The 25,905-nt window shown below is 37.9% G+C and overlaps 2 protein-coding genes across 5 annotated transcripts in view; one reads left to right on the top strand and one right to left on the bottom strand.

Moving 5' to 3' along the window:
* The window catches only part of LOC101858866 (ankyrin repeat and KH domain-containing protein mask), an 11,098-nt gene extending 1,005 nt beyond the window's left edge, over positions 1-10,093 (top strand). For 2 of the 3 annotated variants that reach the window (XM_005101158.3, XM_005101159.3), the window contains exons 2-6: positions 945-1,105; positions 3,797-3,923; positions 5,907-6,070; positions 7,062-7,263; positions 7,725-10,093. In XM_005101158.3, coding sequence (XP_005101215.1) covers positions 1,063-1,105; positions 3,797-3,923; positions 5,907-6,070; positions 7,062-7,263; positions 7,725-8,520 — 1,332 coding nt within the window. In that variant the 5' untranslated portion in view covers positions 945-1,062 and the 3' untranslated portion in view covers positions 8,521-10,093. The remainder of the gene's footprint in view (positions 1-944; positions 1,106-3,796; positions 3,924-5,906; positions 6,071-7,061; positions 7,264-7,724) is intronic. The other variant, XM_005101160.3, reaches the window with a different exon arrangement.
* A 1,417-nt stretch (positions 10,094-11,510) lies between these two features.
* Positions 11,511-25,905, bottom strand: part of LOC101861050 (xanthine dehydrogenase) — a gene marked incomplete in the record, with an annotated part of 55,376 nt that continues 40,981 nt past the window's right edge. For both annotated transcript variants that reach the window (XM_013084101.2, XM_013084102.2), the window contains 11 exon segments: positions 11,511-13,160; positions 13,640-13,750; positions 14,854-14,950; positions 15,586-15,709; positions 16,401-16,526; positions 17,493-17,623; positions 18,444-18,572; positions 19,142-19,303; positions 19,786-19,899; positions 21,161-21,270; positions 25,670-25,750. In XM_013084101.2, coding sequence (XP_012939555.1) covers positions 13,093-13,160; positions 13,640-13,750; positions 14,854-14,950; positions 15,586-15,709; positions 16,401-16,526; positions 17,493-17,623; positions 18,444-18,572; positions 19,142-19,303; positions 19,786-19,899; positions 21,161-21,270; positions 25,670-25,750 — 1,253 coding nt within the window.

The raw sequence follows: 25,905 nt of genomic DNA, 5'->3' as shown, positions 1-25,905 counted from the left end.
TTTATTTTTTTATGTGAGCTTAATTATTATGAATGAATAATGATAAAAAAAAACACTTTATATTATTGATTAGAACGTCAAATGAAAAAATGTTCCCAGTTTGTAAGGGGTTCTCATCATTTATGGGTAAAGTGGTGTAAATCATATCTCATCATCATCCTTATGTGTGTTTTGTCACTGTTTTAACTGCGCGGGACTCGACATCAGAACCTTGGTGTGGAATTTCCAGGAAACTGTTCAACTCACTTTAGTCTATTGAGATGATGTTTATTTTATTAATGGGAATCACCTAGAATTCTATTGCTGACTAAGGAATAAAAGATGTGCCCATAATATTATATATTATACAGAATATCCTCTGATATCAGGGCTGTACAAATAAGTTGCCTGTAAATTCTCAGTACTAGCAGGCCTATCGTGAATGTTGATCGGGTAAATGTATTGTGGGAATACATTTTATCTTACTATTGTTTGACGAAAGAGTGTGATGAGGAAAAGAGACAATAAAGAAAAGAATGGTTTCAACATTCAAAAAGAGTTCTTGTGGTGGATGAAAGGCAGAGGGAGATTATGTTGACACTTTGAACTTAAAAAATTATGCACTTCAAGCTACTGAAAAAGATAGTGAACAACCGAGTGAACGACTGTAAGATTTGAAAGATATTCAAATGATAAAAGTGTCTGATGGTGAGGATTAAATTTACTCTTGTTTCATTGTTAATCGTATTGCATGCAGGCTGACTTGCAGTTTCTGCAAAGGAAGTGTTAAAGTGCTATGTCATAATGTAATCTAGCAAGACCAGCTCTCCTACTTTTCATAAAGGCATTAGGACCTTCTTGTTGGTCCCCCTTATCTTCAGGGAAGTTAGTGGAAGTTTTAGAATGTGTGCACACTACACTAAACGCTCTTTATCAATTTTCTTATTGTCTATTTTATCTAACAGCTGTCAGCTTGTACAGAATTGTCTATACAACATCATCTCATGAACCAGGACTGGAGTACCTTGTGGTGTTAATGCGTACAGCTTTTAGAGAGAAATTTCCATAGAGGAGTGCCTGAAAATGTCGGGGAAATTCTTGAATCGCCATTATGAAAGTACAGATGGTAAAAATAATATTATTTTATCTTTGAGTCCTGTGTTTTTCATTGTGTTGTCTTTGCTTGATATCTGAGCCAGCTGTTCCTCATTTAAAACACAGAGATTTTTTTATATTTGTCCATTGTACACAAAAGAATGATTTACAAATGACTGTTCTGTGCAACACAAATTGTATGATTTTTCTTCTCTGGCTATTGGCCCTGCATCGTGTGTGTGTTGTGTTGTGTGTGTGTGTGTGTGTGTGTGTGTGTGTGTGTGTGTGTGTGTGTGTGTGTGTGTGTGTGTGTGTGTGTGTGTGTGTGTGTGTGTGTGTGTGTGTGTGTGTGTGTGTGTGTGTATGTACCTGCTTGATTGTATGTGTAAGTGTGTGTGTGTGTGTGTGTGTGTGTGTGTTCATTTATGAATTTGTACTTGCCTTTATGTAAAGCACCTAGAGCTGTGTTCACATGGTAAGCTCAATAAAATTGATAAATATTTTTATTATTATTATTATTGTTATTATTATTATTATTATTATTATTATTATTATTGTTATTATTATTATTAGTGGTAGTAGTAGTAGTCGTAATAGTAGCAGTAGTAGTAGTAGTCGTAATAGTAGCAGTAGTAGTAGTAGTAGTAGTAGTAGTAGTAGTAGTAGTAGTAGGCTAGTAGTTTTATTCATAACATTATTAATGAATGAGACCGGTAAGTAAAGGTAGGCTGCAGACAGTTTTCTTCTGTATTGCTGGTTAATATAAAAGATTGTTCAGAAACATTTCAATAGTTTGCAAAATTTGTTTTAAAAATTAGAAAGCTTGAAACAATTCTTTAAAGAACATCTCCATACATAGTATTCTACCATGATTATGCTGGCATGCTGACCCCTGACTCCAAAACATTCATTGACATGCATTTACAGACATTCAAACAAACACACAGAGACACACACACACACAAACACACACAACGCTCACAAACGTATATAAATACACACAAACACAAATACACACATTCCTATGCTCTCAGTCAGACAGCCACATACTTTCTCTCTCTCTCTCTCTCTCTCTCTCTCTCTCTCTCTCTCTCTCTCTCTCTCTCTCTCTCTCTCTCTCTGTCTCTCTCTCTCTCTCTCTCACACACACACACACCCACACACACACACACACACACACACACACACACACTCTTTACTCACTCACACACAAACAAACACACATGCACACACACACACACACACACACACACACACACACACACACACACACACACACACACACACACACACACACACACACACACACACACACACACACACACACACATGTATTTGCATGCACGCACAGAATGCTCGTAGAGATAGTAATGTATTTACATTGTTTTATCATCTTCCCCAAGCAAGCTGATTCTAGTCAATATATGATTTGAATGAGGAGAACAAAGTTGTGCCGTTACAGCTTCCTCAATTCCGTTTGAGCTCTCTCAGAAACAATGGAAAGATTATAAAAAGATGCTGAAAATTAAATAAGACTTCATATTGTTATAGAGCTGAATGAAGCTTCCGAGACAATTTCAAGAAATAATGAACGGTTTTAATTACCCCTAGTGGCATCCACCCTCAGCACTTTGTGCACCTGTAAAGTTTTCACCATCATGATGTGATATGTTAGATCAGATATTAAGAGAAAAGACTGAAATATCAACACTCAGGGATTGAAATTGAATTGGTCCAGTGATACTTCAGAGTACTTGAGACAGTGTTATCAATATATAGGATATCGATAGAGGTCAAACAAGGGGGTGTTTCTTACTCAGAGATAATTACTTTGGGATAGGCCTGCAAGACGGTTCTGATGCCTCAGTTTGATTTTGGTTATTTGAAATTCTTTTCGAAGTCATAATATTGACTTAATGTCAATCACAGGGTAAATAGATGGATAACATTAGTTGTCTCCCATATTTTGTTTGTAGTAGTTGTGTGGGTTTTATAATGGCCCTATCTGTGCCAATAGGATTAGGGCCTATTTATCGTTCATCTCCAATATGACCTAGCCAAATAGATGGAGAGCCATGTGAACTCCCCAAACAATTCAAATTCAAGAATGCCCAATCAATGATTTGAACTAGGGCCATTTACACCACATAATATATGTGAAGCCAGATTGTTACAGTAGATGAATTTACAATTTTTTTTAAATTGGGTTTTTAACTCACCGTCTTTGTTGCTTGAGAGAAAATCTTTACTTGATCGATGAAACGAGTACCACTTCATGCAAATGGCAAATACCACTTATTTATAATTGAAGATTCTTTTACGGGTTCTCTACTTAAGGGTTATGGGGAGTCAGTACATCGACTATAATACATAATCTTCATTTCTGTCAATTGTTATTTATTTGTTTTGGGGTTTTTTTTAGACGAAAAAGTGGGAACTTTTGTGGTGTTTCAAGAGGTTAGGCAAAAGCATAGGCATGTTTTTCATTTAAATATTTTTGTGACCTTTTCGAAGCAAATCTAAAAAATAATATCCTTGCTGACATAATGTGTGTATGAAAGATAAGAACAATCATGAATGTGATAATCTTATTCTGATGCTCCCTTCCACTTCTCTCCTCTCTCCTCCCCCTCCCTCCCTCTCCCCTCCCCCCTTCACCACTCCCCCCTCTCCCCTTCCCTCTCTCCCCTTCCCTCTCTCCCCTCCCCCCTTACCTCCTCAGCAGGTAACAGACCTCGTGTGAGCGAGTCACAGCTCAAGAACAGCCCTGCATTTTCATTGTACACGGGTAGGAAGAAAGTGGAAGCTGCCATTACAGCTGCAATGGTTGGTGACACCAGTTATCTAAGGCAAGTCTAGGAATTATGGGTCAGGTGCAATTTGAGAAGAAAAGTTTCATAAATCAGCAACAATTTTCCTACTCTCATTCTGCTTTCTGTGGTCTAGTAAAAAGTTGTGATTTAGTTAAGAAAAGAACCTTTCAGTCTTGTTGCTTGGAAGTTGTGAACTTAATTTGCTTTAGAATTTTACTTTGCTTTGTTTCCTATAGAAAGTCACTAAACAATATTGTTTCTTAAATTATTCCCAGAATCCAGTGAGGCTATTCCCTATACCTGAACTTTGAAATGTTATTTTGAAGTAGCTGTTGATGGAAAAAGTTTGTGCAGCTGGCAAGAATGATACCTATATATTTATGGAGTGCCCGAAAAGTCGCAATGACTTTTCTCAAGAGCACAGAATTACACTTTCAGATTTTATATTGTCTTATATTTTCTTGCTGCACGTTATTGTTTGTCTGCCTGCTTTAGGCTATTGACAAAAATTGACTATGGGTAATAAAACTGCTACAGTAGTCTCCGCCTAAGATCCCACCGCTTACGATCCCGGTTCTCGTAAGATCCCGTCGTTTTAAGAAAACAGAATTTTTACTATACAAAAGTCACCCCTGAGATCCCACTCTGATTCACTCTGAAGGTCTACATTCGGCTGAGATCCCGCATTTCAGATCATAATTTGCGAAACAAAAGCCCGGGTGGGCACAGCCTATCAACCAAGAGTGAAAAGTTGAGATCAATAAACTGTCCGTCGCGTCAAAGATCAGCCACTGTCGTGAATGTGATCACATAAGCGTTGTAAAACTCGATGAAGCGATACAATGTTTGCCCCAGACGGGATCACACCGGGGTTTGAACTGACTGACTCGTTTGTTTTCCCTGAACATCGCACTCACACCGACCTGAGGTCTCCCCCTAAACTTACATCACTTGCTGGGTGGGTAGGGCCTACATGTTCGCTCCAGGCGGGATCACATCGAACTGTGAAATCTTCCCTGACCATTGCAGCAGTTGTCTCTACTCCCGAATTAGCGAGACAGTCTGAATTTTAATTGGTGTGTTCCACAGAATTCTGAGTGTAGAATTCTGTGGTGTGTTCACAACGTAATGGTGTGTAACGAGAAAGGCGGTTTGGGGGGGGGGGGGCTCGGTAATTTGGGAGTAGAGACTCGGTCAGAGATGGAAAGCTAGAAATTTTCGACAGGTAAAGGGGAGGGGCAACTGGATAAGCGTAGACCTTGAGACTCATGATAGGATAATAAGTGAAAAAGGCACGCGTCATGCCACTATGCACTGTGATAGGTCATCAAGGTTAACCACTCTTTGCTCGCCATATGCCATAAACCCACCAAGGGGTCATGTCAGTTCATTGTGGAGTAGAGGGAGACCATTTTACCAATTGTGAGCCTTAACATGGGTCACCATAGATTCTTCCCAGGGTTCGTCGGTTAAGATCCTGGTTTGCTTAAGATCTCGCATTTCCTTGCTCCTGAGCACCGAGATCTTAGGCGGAGACTACTGTATAAGGTTTAATATTATTAGATAGAAATGTTGCTATGGCAAGATGGAAGAAATCAGTATTGCTGATGAAATGATAGCACTGATCATGGTGACAAGACTCTGCAAGTGCATTGCTATGGTTAAATAACGAAAGTATCAGTTTGTACTCTTTTATTGTACAGTGCATATATCTTTTATGATCTTGTTTTGGAGCTGGCACTAACATCTGTTAGTTTGTTAGAGACTCTAGTCACTGAAATTGGTTTACTCTTTTATGAAGAAGCAGGAGCAATAATCCGCAGGATGCCCATAGAAAAAAGTATAGCCCAGTAAATTTTTCTTCAAGGCCAAGGTAAATAAATAAGCCTGATGAAAAGTAACAGCATTGACAAATGTCAAGGAACATGGTTAATGTGTGTTCTACTTTTTTCATTAGTTGGAGTTAATGCTGTACCATTTAGTTTGGCATCACCATTAATTTAATCTGTCTTTCTGCAGCAAACTGTTGACAGAGCGGGGTTGTGTGAACTATGTCAGTGTGGATGAGCGAGTCAAGGAAAGTCGCAAGTCCCTGCTCATGCTTGCTGCTTCTTGTGGCCAGGTTGGGGTGGTTCGACTCCTGCTGCATCATGGTGCTCAGATCAATGCCACATGCAACCTTGGTAAGATGCCAACTTCTTAGTGGTACTTTTTAGCGTCTTGATTTTCTATAACCGTCTACTTTTTGAGCCCTCTACTCTCCTTTTTCAATGTTTTAGGGATATTCCATTCTGCGTGTAATGGGGCATTGAACTGCCAACTTTGCTGAACACAATATCAGGTCAAACGGGAAGTTGTTTTTCTGTACTTACTACAAATCCTCCAGATAGAGTTGGGTACTTAGTAATCCCCTCTTGTGGATGAAATAACAATCCAAGGGATTCCTACCTGTCAAAGTAAGTTATTGTGTGCCTTCCACAATGAGGAATAAGTATTTTCTTTATCTTTAACTGTAGTCATGTTGTTAGACTTTTCTGATGTTGAAAGACTGCATTTGCTGAGATCCACAAAATGCGGTAAAACTACAACAGCCCTAACTTGGAAGTGATACGCATTATCTTTTGTTTTTCCCACAATGCAAATGGGATATTTCCAGTTTTTGTTTTGATCTTTGTTAATTCTAATGTTTTAAGCTTCCTCCAACACAATTTTTATTATTTTGAGGTAAGCTACAATATCCCTATCTGTCAGAGACAACCAGTGCCATGTGGGATACATCCCAGAAGAAAGATGGAGAGTCTCCATAGGATATTTTCCTTGATTAGGTGTAAAGCTCTTGTCTTGTGTGCACAAGGGGAATACCGATACACCACAGATGTTGAAGTCTTCTAAAGAACCTTATTTGTATAAAATATTATGTTACTATTTACATGAATAGCCCTTTGGCTGAGAACCTGTCCTTTTTTAGTTTAGTTTTAGTAGAGGTTTTACGGCGCTAGCAACTGCATAAGGTTATATAAGCACCAGAAGATTAGAGGTGTTACAAGAGAGCAACAAACATAAAAAAGAAGGAGGGGAGATAAGGACGATAGATGTTTGATAGGAAAGAAGGAGTCGACCACACCAGAGCACCCGCCAACCACTCACAACCTGTCCTTTTGTTCTGTCTATTAGAAAGGACTGCTCTCATGTGGGCATGTCTGAGAGGTGAGGTCGGAGCTGCTAGAGCACTGCTTGAGGCTGGTGCTGACGTCAACAAAATGGATCGTTCCTCCCACACAGCCTTGACAATGACGGCTGACCATGTGGGCGAGAATGAAGGATGTGTTGACTGTTTCCTGCTGCTCAGGGAATGGGGTGCAGATATATCTTGTTGGTACGTATAATTGTAGTATAATTGTAGTATTTATCTATACAGTCGAGGCAAGAAGAGTGGGTGGCATACTCTTTGTTGGTTACATCATCATGATTAATGATTGTGATCTGATGTAAGAGCAATTTTACTGTTATCAAAGGCTCATCAGCTACACTCTCTTCCTTTCTATAGCTTCAACACCAAACGAGACGCTTGCACTATCCATCCTTCTGTCCTTTTATCAATATCGAGTACTTTTCATGATGGCTGAAAAGAGCGAAACTTCAACTATTTGACAAAAGAAACCAAGCATCAAATTTTATCAGAGGCTGACTAGAAGTCTTACCTTCACTTAGTCAGAAATTTGTGAAAGACTTGGTATGCCCAATGCAACAATTTCCACGTTTTAAATTATGCACCCCCCTCCCCCCATTCCTTCAATATACTCTCCTGACACAATCTTTTTGTTATCCTTTCCTCAGTACACGTTTAGGTCAGACACCATTACTACTGGCTGCTAAACATCCTGAGGCTCACAATCTTCTCAGAAATCTACTAGAGGATGACCCTGATGGCGTGTGGTTCAGTTCCCATGAACGACACATGGCAATGATCAATGCAATAGAAATCGGAGCAGAAGAAAACCTTTCTGTTCTTTTAGCAGCAGGATGTAACCCCAACTACTTGACCTCCAGTGGGGTGCATGTTCTGAACATTGCTGCCTCTCACAGTTTCTCTTGTACGCATCGTCTAGTGGCCAGTGGTGCAGTGTTCATGATGTCCCAGCCTTACATCTCCCACTCGTTGGGTGTGCACCACACAGAATTGTCAGATGTGAAGCAAGCAGATTGCAATTTTTTCTTGTCCCCGGTTGATGTTGCCATTCTGTATGGAAAGTTTCCCATTGCTAAATTTCTTTTCACAAAGTGTCACATGCCCCCTACGTATGTCAATTTTGATAGACATCTCTGTCATGAAAACCCTTTTAATACTTTCTTTCTTGTTTTATCTACTATATATAAAGTAGCAGAACAGAACAGACCGTGGCTTGGACTTATCTCTGACTTTGCTCCTGAACCTCGTCGGCTCATGCATTTGTGTCTTGAAACTGTTTCCTGCATTTTGGGTCCTGTGGACAGGTGCAGGAAACTCGAACAGTGCGAGTTACCAAGAACAGTTTGTAATGCAATTTCAATGGATTTTGTGAGTGAGGAGGAATTCCAGAATTTGTCCATTGTTAATACAATGACAGAGGCACTAGATAAAGAAAACAGGTGACATCGCATGGAGTTTTCTTTTATGAACTTCTGTGAAGGACTATTTGGAGGAGCAAATAGTAAAGAACTTCCAAGTTGTCACTTTCTTCCTAATTGAACCGCTCTCAAGCTCCTCCAACAGTTTTTGTGAAAAAATGTACATAGATCATTGCGGATTATTCTGGTTGCTTTATGTCTTAATCAGAGTCAATGGCAAGTTCTTGGATAAGTTACTTGTGATTCCATGAAGGAAGATGCTACTGCTTTTATTAAAATGTTTATGAGGAGATATGTAAACATTGGCTTCTTTTATTTCGTAATTTACCTCAACTGGTTGGGGTTTTTTTGTAGACAATGTGTTGTTGTTTTTTTCCTTAGATATGAACATTTTTCACTGTGGAAGTCATATCTTTCTAAGATATAACCTGAATGTATTACTTGATTCAAGTTTCTTTTCAAGTATAATAAGCCATCTAATTGAAGTTTTGATTCAGTCATTCGGCTTTTGATGAGAACATCACGTTCAACAACTTTTTCCTGTTTCTTTGCCTCAGTATCAGTATTGTTGTTTGCCTTCTAAAAAGCTTGATGGAACTTTCTGACAACTATTTTTTTATCTGGACCAAAACATCTCAGAAATTGTCATCAGAGTTGTTTAAATATGACATAGATATCTCGAGTACTGCTGAGCTGATTGTATAAATACGTCCAACTAAAAACTGAGGTAAATGGAAAATGAGAGAAAATATTTTTTATGTAGGGTTTGCAAAATCTAAACCAAGGACTTGTATTCTGACCAGCCCATTCTTTTTTGTGGTGTTAGGGACCAATAGTACAACTGGTAGAGGAATAGATTTCTATGCTTCATTGACCTGGCTGCTGTGGAATCAGTGGGTTACTCTGCAGCTTACTGAGAGAACGGCCAAGGCTTTGTATATTGCTTTTTTTTATTGCTCCCGTATCTTTTATCTGTGTAGGCAAGCAGTCTTTCCCAGTGAGTTGGGAAAACAACAACAATAACAGCTTTCCCAACTCACCGAGATAATGATTACTCTTTAGGCCTGCTTTAAAGGACTGGTCTCATCTGAATACAAGCTTTTATATATCTGGTCCTTTTTTTATTATAACGTAAGCCTCTCTATCATATTAATTAAACCATTTTCAAGTTATGCAATATTTTGTTAATTTGAGTCAATGCACTCAAAATTGACCTCGGTCTGGTTTATCATGTAGGTGAAATAGATGGATGGGGGTTCCATTAAAATGGTAATTGTGCACTGAATGTTTTATTAGAGGATGGAGATCACAAGGACATGAATTTTCCAGAATTTGAAATGGCTGTTACAGCTTTCTTTTGCATCTGATTTCAGTTTCTATTTTCGTCTTCTCAAAATTATCTATGCATGATCCTTGATATCTTTCCTCGAGTCCAGTTTTCTTTTAACCAGTTAGCACAACGGAGATAATTTTTATCAACAATAAGGAATATGCGATTTGGAGGTTGAGTCTATGGAACTGTTATAAACCTTTTTCAATTTTTGCTCACACCTTTTGAAAACTCAGGAAAGAAATAAAGTGTATAGAATATAAAAATATCCTTTCTTCGTACTTTATTTTGTGTAACATGCTATAACATGGCTTAACTGACAAACACATAACTACTAACTACCACAAGAACAAGCCATGGTCTTCTTGTACTTGACATCCTTGAAAGTCATAGCGATCAATTCTTGATGTAGATGACAACAATAGATGAATGTTATGCGTTCAATGCTTTTTGCCTCAATCAACACTTTGCCTAACTTCTCATTCTGGGTACTGGTGAGAGGCTATCATCCTCATGCTCTTAGTTCAATCTGGACCAACAAGAACAGTCATCTGTTTTGTCCCTTTTGAGAGGTTTGTTTTGGTAAGTGTTTTTACGGCGCTCGCAACTGCATAAGGTCATATGAGCGCGCAGGACACACCTAATATTTTCAGTTGGTAGGAAATTTTGAATTTTGCCCGGGTGGCGGCCAAAGCCTACTCTTATCGATTTTAGACCACCAAGGGATCTTTAACATGCGCAACTTGCACACGCGCCCTCCAAGATTTTTCGCCCTTGTCCGAGAAGGCTAGATGTAGATCTTTCCTACCAGAAGATCAGGGGTGTGGCAGAAAGACAGCAGTAAGAGGGAGCAAAGTAGTAGAAGTAGAAAGGCTGCAGAAAGAGTCAGGAGCCCAGAGGAAGGGGCAAAGGGGGCGGGGGCAGAAAGTGGAAACGAAAGCAGACAACAGATTATTGCTGGAGAGCAGGAAAGGAGGTGAAAGGAGACAATTTTAGAGAAGAAAATTTTTCGGTCGCTACCCGGATTCGAACCCGGGACCTTTTGAGAGGCCAACACCTTAACCTCTAGGCCACGAGAGCCCACCTTTTAAGAGGTTCACTTCCAAGGTTGTTGATGTTGACTTGTCCCAAAAACAAATTATGTTTAATCAGCTGACTGAGGACAAACAACTCTTTGAACTTATTTGTTATGTACAAAAAAGAAGCCAACCAACTTCCTCATTTATATACCTGGAACATGACTTGGAAGAAAAACTTGAAAGGCTAAGATTATGACAATTTTCAGATAAGATGAGGAAGTATAATAGTCTTTGAAAGCTCATCATATGAGATGGCACACTTCGTAAAATAAGTTGGGGAAAAGAAATTTTAGTTTTATCATATTGTCCCGTTCCCCAGTTTACTCGTATGTACTTGGCCGAAGGGCTAACTAGCAGTCACTGAAGTATGGTGTTTTTCTCTCTGTGTCATAGCACATGGTCCTGTGGTAGGATTGTGGAGATCTTGGGGGTGGGGTGGATCAGGCTTTTCATGATGAAAGTTAGCTGAGGTTGTGCACCTTGTTTGTTTTAGTAATGATGGAATACACTAAGCTTGATAATTTATGAAGACGCTATAGTAGACGAAAGTGGAAAAAGAGCTGGTTTCAAAACCCAGTCAGCATAGGGACAAATGCAAAAAAATTGTTTAAATGAAAAATCCATGTAAGTTTATTTGACTTTATATGCCATAGAATAAAGACAGATAACAATACGTGCGAGTCTACAAAGAAAAAAAATAGCTTCTGAATACAAAAAAAAGGTAGAATATCAAAATAACTGTAAGGTTCCTCTTGTCTTGGATAGCTGGTTAAAAAGTATCCTTGTATAGACCTAATGGGACTACAACATTGATTAATATTAGACGTTCTTCCACCATCATTAACAGTATCTTCCTCCATAAATGGACAAGTGAAACACCTTAAGCAGAAATATACCAAAAAAACCACTTAATTTCAAGCAGAGGAATGAAAACTCCACAGCTACTGGATCTGTAACAACAACTACAACATCAATGGCTTTAAATAAATAGTTTAATGAAATATTAAATTTATTACATGTTATTGATGGGCGTTAAATGAAGCTTTCTTCTTTATCTAGAAAATATGTGAGTTCATGATTCATGGAAATAGTGAAAATTTGAACTTGAGACAAATCAGACATCGCAATGGTCTCTACTGAAGAAAAATATAATTTCACTTAAGATAAAAATGTTGCTTCAGTGCAGGATGCCATGCTGAAATGCAGCACAGTGGTCTCAGTGAGTTTGATTCATCTGTACTTGACTATTTTTTAGTTTCTCTTAAGCCGCATAACAATTATCTGAAAGCACCCTGCTACTTTACCTGATTGCTATCACAATATTAGTTCTCAAATGGCAACAATAAAATAGGACATCATAAAATTTGATCACATGCAAACATTTACAGTATTGTTGAGACAATATACTGCCATCATAAACATGAATTTGGTACATGTGTTAACATAATATGTTCAACATTTTATTTTTGAAGTAGTAACGTTTTTACGAAATATCCTCCGAAATTACATTATTTCAACACAACATCTAGAACTTTGCTACTCTTTATATATATATGCCTATACTTCTGAAATAAGCCTACTTTGTAGTTAACTTTTGCAGAAAGAAACAAAAAAAACAGCATAAGATACAAGGGAGTCTACACCTCCGCACAAAGTGACACCGCTTGATAAGGAATAAAAGTTCACCTTTATTGTCAAAGAAGGGAAATATTGTAAGATATAAAACTCATCCTTCCATAAATTGCTCATGAGAAGTCTGGGAAATGGCTGTAAGATCTTAGTCGCCATTTTACAGCTCTGTGAATATTTCAAGATAGATGTTGGAAGTTTTGCTTTGCCCTCCTGTCTCGTTTACAACACTTCCCTTATTTACAGAAAAATTCTGAAAAAATCTTTAGTCTCTTCAGTTCAAATCATGAAACCTTTGAAACGGGGGGAGCAAAACAATATCAAGTGTATGGACACACCTCATATCAGTGTTCTGGATACAAAGGTGCTTAACAAAATATCTCACGGATTTAGTAAAGCATGGTCTACATAAATTTCAAATCAAAAAAGAAAAAAACACGTTTGATTCAGGAGCTCCTGAAAGTTTGAACATTATGTCGGTCATGAATAGTTAACAGATTTCTTGATATAAACTCAGATATGATCATCTCTGAGAGTTCTGTTGTGTCTGTGCACCATCTCAAGCTGTGAGGTGGTCCACTGACAGGCCAGTGCTCATCTGGATTTTCTCCACTGTGTACGGAGAATCTGCAGAAGCAAAAAATTGTTTAAATCTAATGCCTACATCAGAAGTATTTCTAAAAAATAAATAATGGAATTGTTACTGTTACTTGAGTGAAATCCTTTAGAGAAATGTCACCGGTCTTTCAGAACTTTGAGGGAAAATTGGGGTCTGACCTCAGAGGAAGAAGTACAGAACAAATTTAACAGTGAATTAAATGGAAAAATGAATTGCATGTGTATAAAAAAAACACAGGAAAAGAAGTGAAACAAGCCTGCGTAAAGCTTGCAGGAAAGAAAAGCATTACATTTCCAAACTGCTTATTTACACATCACTGACTATATTGAGAAAGTCTTGAAATATGAATGGATAGCATTAAGATTTTTTTAATTGACCAAAAAAAAACCCAACTTATCCTTTGATACAGCTACACTTTAAATAATTTTAAATCTTTACTTGAATAAAGTGGTATGCGGGCTAAATAAAATTCAGATGCATCACTCACCAACTGGGATAAATCCTTGCTGGCCAGTAAGTTCTTCTCTGAGATTCTCAATGCTGCTCTTGATAGCAAGCAATGCCCCGATTCCCAGAGCTGCTGGAGGCTCTCCAACAGCTGTTGAGAAGAAAACATTATGTCATTGAGAGTGTCACAACCTGAATACAGACGGAATCTTCTGATATTATACCTTTCAAGAGCAAAGCTCTATCTCTAACAATGAGTCAGGACAGTACAGACGTACAGAAGAGTCAAAAACTGTACACGATTCATTTGAAAACGGAGATAAACCAAAACAAAATATAATCCCCAATTATTTTTTCTTCTATTTGAGCAACTTTCGAAATAAAAAACGTGGCTAAACTAAAAAAAAGTCTAGTGGTCCCGTAGCTTTCAGTTTCAACAGCTGCCACTGTATTTTGCCAAGACAGCTTAAGAAAAAAGAACAGAGAACAGAAGTAGCATGAGAAGACCACCCGGATATGTCACCACATCACATTTTGTTCAAGAGAAAGCAAGAAAGTCCTAAAAAATTGCCACACTGAATGAAATTTGCTATACTTGTATTATTTTTACTATTTTTATCTATGTGAAGGTCAGAGACTCTTTTTCTTCTTCTGTCTTAATTCTAAAGGGCAGTCAACAGTGGGCTCTTCAAACCCATATGCAGCTGAGTTTTACATATTATATATAAATAAGATGAAGGTTCCTATTTGAGTGCAGTGTCCTGTGACATTAAGGCTGCCATATTATATCATTGATGGTGCAAGAACCACCCTACCTACCATTGGCTTACAGTATAGATGTTTGGAATTGATAAACAGGGCATCCACCTTTTTTGCAAGCCAAAATTGAAACCAGGCACATTAGCATGGAACAATTTACCACTGTGCTAACCAAGATTCAAGTGAATTTTTTTTCATTAATAATATTGGATATATTATAGTTCGTATCCGGGACCTGCCACATAGATCTACATAGAATTGTTAACTGTTTGAGGTGTTCAAGTAACTTTAATGACCAGCTGTTATTATTCATTCAGTACACTCGTTAGTTCATGTGAGATACAAGGCGAGTGGGAACAAACTACAACACTCCCTACAACAGTGACAAAAAATTACCTTGAAACAAGTCTGTAAACTTAAAAAAACATGTAACCATTACCCTTATTAATACTGGTTGTTAATTTTGAGACTGAACATCGAACATGCCACACCCACCTTTAGAACTTTGAATACCGCAAGGATTGGGTGAGTCAGGAAGGAAGTGAATTCTCCAGTCGATTGGAATGTCCTTGGTAGTGGGTGGCTTGTATTCCTGAATAACATAAAAATAATTTGATAAAAGATACCTCTATCTCAAATTAATACATACATGTATGTGAGACTTTTTCTTCCTTCAAGCTTTTGTTCAAATTAAATGCTTAACTTTATACACTAGCCCCTCTCTCTCAGGGCACTCCCTCAGCTAATAAAAAACTGTTCCAGAAAGGAGGGGAAGGGAAATGGACAAGTTCAAACTTGAACCTTAAACTTCTGTTTCTTAGTAACATTTGAGTCAACCTAATAATATAGAGGCAGACTGTTACAACTTTAAGATTTAAAAAAAGTTTACATTGTGAGAAGTTTCAACAGAGGGATTACATTCAAAGCAAATCTTATCAACACTCAAGCACTGTCCTTACAGACTGATTCAACTTCAAATAATTAAAAGGTAAGAGTAAGAAAAGAATTACAGTGCATCATGATTCACTCCTTTTCATTACATAACTTCATATTTCAAGTTCTAATAAAAGCTAATAAAAGAAATAAAATCATATGATTTCGAAAATGTAGAAATAAATAGAAATTGCAGCACTTGATGAAATCACGAAAAAGCACCTATTTGAAAGGTGTCATAACATGGCAACACATATACAAATACAAGAGTTTCCAGAATGTTGTAGAACTTACCCAAGTTCCATCATTGAGCAGTTGACCAGTGGTAGCATCATAGTGGACATCCTCAAGAAGGTAAGACCCCAGACCCATGATAAAAGCACCCTCCACTTGGCCAATGTCAATGGTTGGGTTCAAGCTGTCAACAGAGAAATGGACGAAGTTGTGGTAAGATTTCATATCATCATCATGATCATCATCATCAAGTGCAAAATTTGCGATGGATATCAGCGATCATGGCTTGCCATTCAATTCTTTGCTCGGGTTCTCTTAAAACAATATTAATATTGTTACCTTGGTCTTTTCCCATCACCCATCTGTTGAGGCTTTCCAAGCTGCTCTGAGTCTACCCATGCATTTTTTTACCTTCAGCATAGGAATGAATAATGTTAGCCTAAGTTTTTTAGGAAATTCATATATTTCACTTTAGAAAACTGGTAATTCTATAGTCATTAATAACTTTATGTGAATATCCATCCCTACTAAAAAAGAAAATTATCCTCACATTTTATAAAGCAACACCCAACCTTTGAATATTGCCCTCCATAAAACTGGTAAGCAATTTCTTCAGGAAAATAAAGAGTGCTTTATATATAAATGGCAGCCTTCTTCAACTTTTAGCAGCAGCCAAGGCAGCTTTAAAAAAAAAGGATTGTGTACCTCTTGTTAGGGAAGGTCACGCATTTGAAGAGAAAAATAGAAATTAGTGACATCACTTATCAACAAAAATAAATGAATTATTCAAATTCTTTGAATTTGGAAAGAAGCATCATGGCTGGTTACAGAATAAGGAAGCACTTAAAGTAAAATCCACCATTTAAGAGAATTACCTCTCGCCAAAGTCGCACATAATGTCCACTCTCTTCACTTGGAACTCTCCGGTGAGAACATCCACCTCTGTCTCCACAGCTCCAGCACAGTAAGTGAAGTACTGCTGTCCCTTAGTAGTGTCACATCTGTGTTCAACACAAGCACAGAGAGATATTAGAATCCAGTCATAAACTGATGCATTATAAAGATAATCTTTAAGCCGTCAGTTATACGGAAACTTATAAATAATGTAAAAGTGAGTCTTGAAAACATCTGAACATGTAGAATTTGTTCAACACTGAATGTAAACAGTGATAGAGCAAAGCAACAAGTATCCAAGAGGCATGGCTTCAATGCTTTTACCCAGTGCACACTGCTAATTTGACTTATTATATTCAGGCGGAGCCAGCCACATTTTCCTTCATGAGGGGGCAAAAGCTACTATTTTGGTACAGTTCTACTGAATTCAACAGTGACCTTAAAAAATCAAACACTTTTTGTTTTCAAAGACACAAGCCAAACAGCCCAATGTGAACACCAATGACAAGGCTTGTAGGCGCACCAGCCAAAACTTCCTGTTCTTGTCCAATTGGACACAACAAGGGGTTTATTCATAGTGTGAGCTTTGAAGCCGGCATTAATTGTCCCGACTCGACCTGATTTGATCCAGCTAATGGGCACCCGATATAAGTGCACATATTTTCAGCAGAGTGGACAGTAAATGAATGAGTCAATGTTTTGGGGAAATTTGTACAGAGAAAGTCACTCTCTATGAAATATTTCAGGAGTTTTTTTTCATACAAGGAATTTAAGAGGCGTCATAATCAATCTGCACTTGCACTACAGCAAAATACTGTGGGGGACACATAAACATGCTGAAAATAGTAACTTTGTTTATTTATCTATAAATACATTCAGCTCAATCCATGGCTATATAATTATTCTTCAGTTAAATTTCCTTTTGCACAGCTTAGAACGTAAAACAAGACAGAAAAGACTGGTTACGTCTTAAAAAGAAATCCCAGATGTTTGGAACCCTCAAGCTGTTCACATTCTACAACAAATGAGTAATCTCTTTAAAATTTACACAGTACATGTAGGGGCCTACTGACTTTGTTCGAGCGGATAAGTCCATGCTACTGGCCCAGGCAGTTCCAAGAACTGTTTTCCAGTCGGCATCTGGCATCTTTTCTCGAATAGGGCGGAGGCGTTCAGTCAATTGGCTTGCAGCATTAAGAGCAGCCTGAAGGTAAGTTCAAATGAGAAACAATAACAAAAATTAAGTAAATGATCTCAAGATGAAACATTGTACTGGACCATTAGGCTCGTGCTTCACCTTCAAAATGATTTATTTGTGTCTAAGCATTTTTTAATGTCGATGTTTTATACCCAATCAACACAATCTATATTATTTAGGAGCTGGGCTTTATCCAACCTGTTAGGGCCAACTTGGACTGACTAGTCCCAGCAGAAAGACCTCGACGCTCAATATAATATTTCCTTCACACGGGAATCGAACTTGGATTTTCTGCATGTGATCTCGAAGCACATATAATAACCACTAAAGTACACTACAGAAGCTGGTATGCAATAGCACAGAAATAGTACACATATACAAAAACTCTCTGACAACTGCAATTCATAGGAGTAACTATAAAGAATAGTATCATTTTCAGTTTAAAACACTTGAAAGCTTTATTAGTTAAACTGGTCACACACAGACAGCAAGCAAAAACAATTCCTAAGCATAGGCTATAAGTAACAATCACAACTCTAAAGCATTATCAGTTTTAGATTATAAAACAAAATACTGAAACTGAGGTACAACAGTTGGTTTGAAGTAAATACCTGGCAACTGTGACTTATTACCTTGTCAAATCAAGTGAGCCACAATGTTTTTGTCGTTGTTTTCATTAATACAGTATGATCCCGTTGGACTCAAATTTACTATTTCAAAGTGATTCATACATCTATGCCCTAGTAACAAAACATAAATCTGGATGCTGCAAACAGAACTGTACAAACTGACAAAGACAGATAGCTAAAAAAAAAAAGGATCGTACCGCGACACACATCTCACTGGTAGAGCTGCCTCCCGAGAACCCTGGGTTGGGGGTGACATTGTTCTGATTGGGTCGCACTTTCACTCTGTCCACTGGGATGTTCATGTTTTTCGCCACAGCTTGTGCAACCTGAACACGAGGGCAGGAAAGTGTTATAAACAGTCAGTGTCTCATGAAATCCATATACTATAAAAAAGTAACACATCTTTTATAGACTTATTTCAAAATTTAGACCGCAATTTATTGCTGAATTCATAGTACAGATGAAAATATTTTCATTTGTGGAAAGCTATAATTTTACCTACGTAAATAACAATTCACCACAGTCCTTAAATGTTTCAGCTCGTGTTAAACATTATATTTTTTATACATGACATACCATAGATCTTCCCACTGAATTCCTACCTAAATAAGATCCGCAAGGATACCCCACCTGACTGCCCATTGGGTGACTGCCAGGATGACTGCCACCTCTTTACCTGCCCTGCACTTGGCAACCTACATAGCACCTACCTACCTGCCTCGCCCCAGATATCGGAAATACTTCATACAGCGACAAAACACAACGGATAAAAACCTGTAAATTCTTTACCATATAGACAGGCCAAAGAGCTAGAACCCAGACAGCCGCTGGATTGGAAAAGTAAAGTAAAGTATATCATAAATATATCATAAACCATGAGGAACTGCGGGGTCACCTTTGTGTAGAGCCCTTGGCCCATCTCCACTCCTGAGGTCATGACACTCACAGTGCCATCAGCAGCAAACACAGAGATGTTACAGTAGTGTCCTGGGGGGAAGTAGTTCATTCCATACTTTACTGTAGTCATGGTCAAGCCTCGCTTGCGCCAGGTATTGCTCTGAAACACAAAATGTCATAAATGAAATAAAAGTTGGCAGAGAAGAACGCGCTCAGAAAAAACAAACTCTGCTAAATCTGATTAACATTTCTAATAAAGTAACAAGCCAAAAAGGAAAAGCATTTTATCAATTTAAAAAGTAAAAAAAAAAAAAAATTCTGGAAAGCATAATTCTGCATAGATGCACTCAAGCTCTCACATTTCTAGAATGTTAATATTATGTTGTTTACAACAACTGGACCAAAAGAATAACTTTTATGGTCACAAGAATGAAAAGTGAATTTGTCTAGTAGCTATAACATCATAGGAAATAAAATCAAAATCAAAATAGCGTGAATATCTTTCAAAATACAATTTTTTCTCCAATTGACATTCCACAAATGAAAACATAAAAACAAAAGATTTTCATTAATTTGGGAAGATAACTTTATCAGACAAGTTCATGTCCCGCCCTTTGAGCTGGGATGTACAAAAGTGCCAACCTTGTTGAAAGCTTCCACTGCCTTGAGTCTAGCATCAATGTCTGCTGTCTGTTTGAGTCTTTGCCACACCTCACGAATGGTGCAGTGGTCCAGTTTAACACCATGGATCTCAGTCTGAGATTGTAAAAGGATAATTCAGATAAATCATGGAATACAGGCCTACAGAAGGTTTTCCATGCATTTACCAGGCAAGCGTATTGTAAATGTGACAAGTTTAAAGGTTTAGTGTGTACTGTGTTAGGATACTTAAGTGACCAAATTTAGATTATTTATAATAGGCCTATGTCATAATGAGCGCAAAAGAATAAAGCACAAGGAAAAAAATATACACAGAGAATAGTTCTGCATATAAGAAAAAAGGTCTGCTTTGAAGGAGAGGTAATACCATACAGATGATATGTCATAGATTGGCATGTAGAGAGTTAAGAAGTGAATATGTTAGAATTGATGGCTGTCTCCGATAGTAGGCAGACTCGAAAATCGAAAATTCACCAAACAACATAAGTTTAAGAATGCGCCGGTTGGGAATTCTAAATAGGATCATCCACACTATGTAGTATAATACCAGCTGAGCTAGTATCGTGCCCAAAGGCACAAAAGATTGTGCACGAACGCGTTTAATCTACCCCCATGTCTTAGCATATTATTATGTGTGTGTGCCTAAAGAAAGTTACCAAAAGTCGGATTTTGACCATTTTGAGTTAAGGGTTGTACCTTATAGGAAATTCAATTCTGAACACAATGGTTCTTTTTAATTTTTGAGATATCTCTAGTAGTTTTTGATATATTACACATTTTGTGGGGTAGGGTGTAAAGATCTAATTTTGAGAAAATTATCTTTTAAGTTTATGACACACACAAACTTGAAAAACAAACGATGATTCTATTATTTCTAATGTACTTATTCATGGAAAATTCATTTCCAATTTGGTATTCAGTTTACATCAATATCATGATTAGAATTCAATTATAAAACATAGCGGGGAAGAAAAAACAAGCTTCAGGAATAGATTTTGACACCTAAAAGCAGTTTTCATTATCTCTTTCAAAAATACCCTAGTCTGACCTGACCATCAATGATTTATTTATAGAGGCACCAGCCATCCATGTCCAGTTGCTGTTTTAGCCTCTTTTTCCTGTATTCGGATTAATAATATCTTTTTGCCAATTTATTGGTTAATACCCTAGTCTCAAAATATTTAGAAGTTAAATTAATGAAAACCCCTTTAGCATATTGTTTAAAAATGGTGGAACTATTATTTTTTAATGGAAACACATTTTGGTAAAAAAAAGTGACAGTCTGTGCGACTTTTGGTACCCTTTCTATAGGCACACACACACACATATTTGGAAGACATATACAGAATATACATACCTGTCCCTTCTCATATAGATTCAACTCTTTAAACATGACTGGGTGCATTTTGAGCTCCTTAGCTGCATGCTCCAAGATTGACTCGATTACAAGGGCTGCTGGTATATTACCTGGAGAATTTACATAAACATTAGTAAACTCTGTTTTCAGAATTTTAAAAACTTGACTTTGAATATATAATAAAAGTAGTTTGAATGGTTTTTTACATGCTCCGACGACCACAGAAGTGCCTCGGGACCGGTTGCGAACGATGATAACGATAACTTGTAAGCACACAAGTTAGTCTGCTTTGACTATCTATGAAAGTTAATTTTTACGAAGATTATTGGCCACATTCCTTTCACTGTTTTGAAAATATGATAGCATAGACATAGGGTAACAAACACACTAACAATGTCATCACTTAGAAGCGGCCCCCATGAGATTTTTCGGCCTACTTTTATGAAATGCTAGGGATGAAGATGACGAATCATTTCCAAATTTTTGGTCACGAATCTATGCGAGGAGTTGGGAATAAGGGTTGTGTCCTGCCCCCCAGGACAGCCTGGCGGGGATCTAGAGTAAGCACCAAACAAACTTAACACTAAGACTAATACGCATGTCATCTCCTACATCAGAACATCATCATCGCCAACATAAATAATCATCCTCATGCTCACCATTACAATTACCATAACCGCCACCATCGCCAACAACACCATCATCATCATCATCATCATCATCACCATCTTACCTACTCAACAATTCCCCTTTCATATAACAATCTGCACCACTACTTTCTTTTTACGTAACCAACAAAAACGGGCACCAAAATCAGGACACAGGGAAAAAAAAAAAAGAAAAAAAAGAGTAGTTTGAGTGGGATAGTTTGTCCTTGTAACTTATTAAAAGAAAATCGTTTCTTACACATTTCTGCTGGATCTGTACAAACTTTAGATATGTCAAGGTCAAAATAGGCGTAGCACAGATGAAAGCATTAGAACTTTTGTACCCTCTAATGATAGACCTAGGCCTCAGTTCAGGCCCTGTATCTCGGACGGTTGGCTCCGGCAGTAGAAGCTAGGATGGACGACCTTATCTTGATAAAAGCTCGCTTCGAGACAAGTCCTTATCTTGTTGAGGATCAGAGTGAAAGGCAGATAATATGCTCTAATAGGCCTACTAATACATATACAGATGATGGAACGTTCTTGCATAAAGCTTTTGCGTGCCGATAGTTTGTGTGCAGTGAGTGTAGTCGTCTAGTCTGTCTAATCCCCTAGCCTTTTCATTGTTTCATTTAGTGCTCTTGGATGTACGCGTTTTTTTCGTTAAGATGTATTTTCGCTACACTCAATTCAAAGGATTAAATCTGTACACTGTGCTTATATTATGTGTTTTGGTATTTACCTCAGATTCTAGTTTTTTTTCATCTTAAATGTTATTGTTACCGTGAAAAAGTTTTCAGCTGACATCTCAGTTTCAGAGCATGTGAACCTTGTGATGAACATGGGAAGAAAGTGTAGGGGATGGGGCAGTAGAAGTGGTTATGCCAGCCAAAAGGGAGATAGCAAAATAACAATAAATTGATTTCCAAAAGATTACTAAAAAAAAAAAAGAACAAAGGATCAAAAGTGTCCAAAATAAATTAATTGTAGAAGATGTCACTGATCATATGGGATTTTGCTCTCAGCACTATTTCCCTCCTAATGTACCTTTGGTACGAGCTGGAAGATTTATGGTGCTCACAGACCTCCATCAATATTTCCAGAAGTACCACCTGCATGCTGTGGCACACCAGCTCCCAAAAAAAAAATTTGAGAGAGAACAACTACAAAAAGTTCAGCTTCTGAAGCTGTCGATATATTGATGAAGTGAATATTTTTAAAGAAAGAGATGTTTTCAAGTTCGATTCATTTTATCAAACAACGGAAATAAAGCTGACATCCAGTGGCAATGTTGCAAAGAGTTAAGATTATCATTCATTTGTTTTGCTCAGCAGAACTCGAGATAGCCCTGTTTTTTAATTTTCCATGCATTTTACTGTTGTTCGCTATACCCATGACAAGGTGAAAGACTTCTCATATGAAGCTTCATAAACTGAGGCGCATCAGGCATCCGGCTTCACTAGAGATGTTGTCACATGCTAGAGTCAGTCAGAATGAAATTTTGCACTTCGAGTGTAACCTACCAGAGAGACATTGTTGACCTACTTGTTGATGTTGCTGTTGTTTTTTTTTAGTTTTTGTTTGTTCTTTTTGTTTTGTTTTTTGAAAACCACTGAAAAATTGGGCAGAAATGGATTAGTAGTGATTTTGTGGGACTTTCCGGCTATATTCCATATCTTGATATCGCAAGCTGATGCGGTTGGCAAATATATCTTCATGAAAAGATTTGCTGAGCAAAGTACTTTGTGGAATGAAGGACAGGCGAAGAAAAAAATAGCAAAGCTGCCATGCAAACAGTAACTTTTTCAGGTGTGTGTGTGTGTGTGTGTGTGTGTGTGTGTATGTGTGTGTGTGTGTATGTGTAAGCGTGGGTGCATGTGTGCGTGCATGTGTGGCAAACTAATTTTCTTTCATGTTTGTTAAAACCTGTAGAATGAGAACGATGTCTCTTGCACAGGTTGCAAGTGAAGAACCAATGTTATCCCACTAGTGTTCCACAGTCTGTATTTCATGGTAAAATGCAAATGTAATTCATTTTTATGTTGACAAATTGATATACACTCTGTTACTGATGTGATCTTCCTTTGTTATAAGAGCCGATAAACTCTCACAAAAAAGTAGCAACAACAAAAATGTGTTGAATTTAAGTAGGGTTCGTTGTGGGCCAGTCTAGTGAGTACAGTGCGAGAATGCTCCATCAACCGCACCAGCACACTTGTCTATCGCCGCTTTTCACAGTGACCCTCCGCGAATGGGCCCGGCCTCCAATGCCAGAGCCAACAGTCCGAGATACAGGGCCTGAACTGAGAAGGCCTAGATAAAGACTTATTTGCAAGTTACTATATGTGTGTGTGCCTAAAGAAGGTACCAAAAGGCCATTTTAAGCTATAGGCTGAAAATGACCAAAATATCACTTATTGACCAAAATGTGTTTTCATTGAATAAAAGATAATTCCATCATTTTCTAAAAGGGTTTTCATTGATTTGACTTCTAAATCTTTTATTTTGAATAATTTTGAGACAAGGGTAAGTTTTAAAGAGATAATAAAAACTGCTTTTAGAAGGTGTTAAAATATATTTTTGAGGTATGTTTTCTCTTCCCCACTATGTTTTACCATTGAATTCTAATCTTGATATTGATGTCAGCTGAATGCCAAATTGGAAATGAATTTTCCATGAATAAATTCAGTAGAAATAATTGATTCATAATTTTTTTTCAAGTTTGTATGTGTCCTAAACTTAAAAGCTAATTTTCTCAAAATTAGATCTTTATACCCTACCTCAAAAATGTGCAATATCTAAAAATAAACTACTTGGGATATCTCAAAAATTAAAAAATCACTGTTTTCAAAATTGGATGGCCTACAACCCTTAACTCAAAATGGTCAAAATCCGACTTTTGGTACCTTTCTTTATGCACACAAACATATTTACTCTTGATCTAATCCACAAATTTTTTCTCACAAAAACATGAATTTCTGAAAAACTATAACTAAATGCCTAGGTCTACAGTTCCATGCACCTTACATATCGAAACAACCTTGGAGAGAAGAAGCAGACTCAACTATTTGGCCCGTGTGGAACATACAGCTCCAACTATGACGCAGAGTGAGTTGCCATAGTAAAGACCCTGGAGCAGATCACCCAAGACTTTTTTGAAGGCACAGTAACACCAGGGGATGTTGTTGTCTTCTCTGACTCAATGTCAGTACTCCAAGCCGTCGAGGGAGGAGACTACAGAGGTGACGGGAACATTCTCAGCCTTGAAAAACAGATGGGCACTACCTATATGGCATCGGGGTCACACTCCATTCTGGAGTACCAGGGAATGAGACTGCAGACCAGCTTTCAAAGACTGGAGCAAGCCTGCCCCAGACAGACACAGCCGCCTCTTTACAAACCTGCAGAGGGATCATCTAAGTCAAAAGCAGAGACGAGTGGCTAAACAGATGGTCCAATGCATAAACAGGAAGATCTTTCTTCAGGTACATAGACAAACCCAACCCCAAAGACCCTCATAATCTCTTATGTAGAGCTGATCAGACTTTGATCTTCAGAGCACGCACAGGACACTTACACACCAACAAGTGCATAAATATTAACCCCATGTGGGAACCCCATAGTAGACACTGTAACTACCATGAGGAGACCGTTGAACATCTTCTCCTTCACTGCCCAAACCTGGCAGTTCTTCTACACAGGCTCCTACACATACCTACAGACTTACAAAGCCTGCTCTACTCTGGCGTTGACCAGATGACAAGGACATGTGGTTACTTGAGGGAGGCATTGCGCTGCCAAGAGCAAAATGCTCGCAGCTAAAGGGATTTGAAAACAACAACAACAACAACAGGCATCTTACCTGGTGAACGAACAGCCTGCGAGGTAGGTTTGTTTGTCTTTGCCAGCCTTGTAGTGACCTTCCAGTTAGGAACAAAGTAGCCTGAGTGATTGAAAGAGACAAACCAAAAAGAAACGAATATTTATTTAATTGAAAGTGCCTTGCGAACGCAGATGAGGAACAAAGAAGACGAAAGAATATAGAGATGATAAGGAGCAAGAGAAGAAAAAAAAAAGAAAAAGAAGAGCAAACAACAA

The sequence above is a fragment of the Aplysia californica genome, unplaced genomic scaffold, assembly GCF_000002075.1.
Source record: "Aplysia californica isolate F4 #8 unplaced genomic scaffold, AplCal3.0 scaffold00271, whole genome shotgun sequence".
NCBI classification, from domain to species: Eukaryota; Metazoa; Mollusca; class Gastropoda; order Aplysiida; family Aplysiidae; genus Aplysia; species Aplysia californica.
This window is presented reverse-complemented; position numbering and strand designations above follow the sequence as displayed.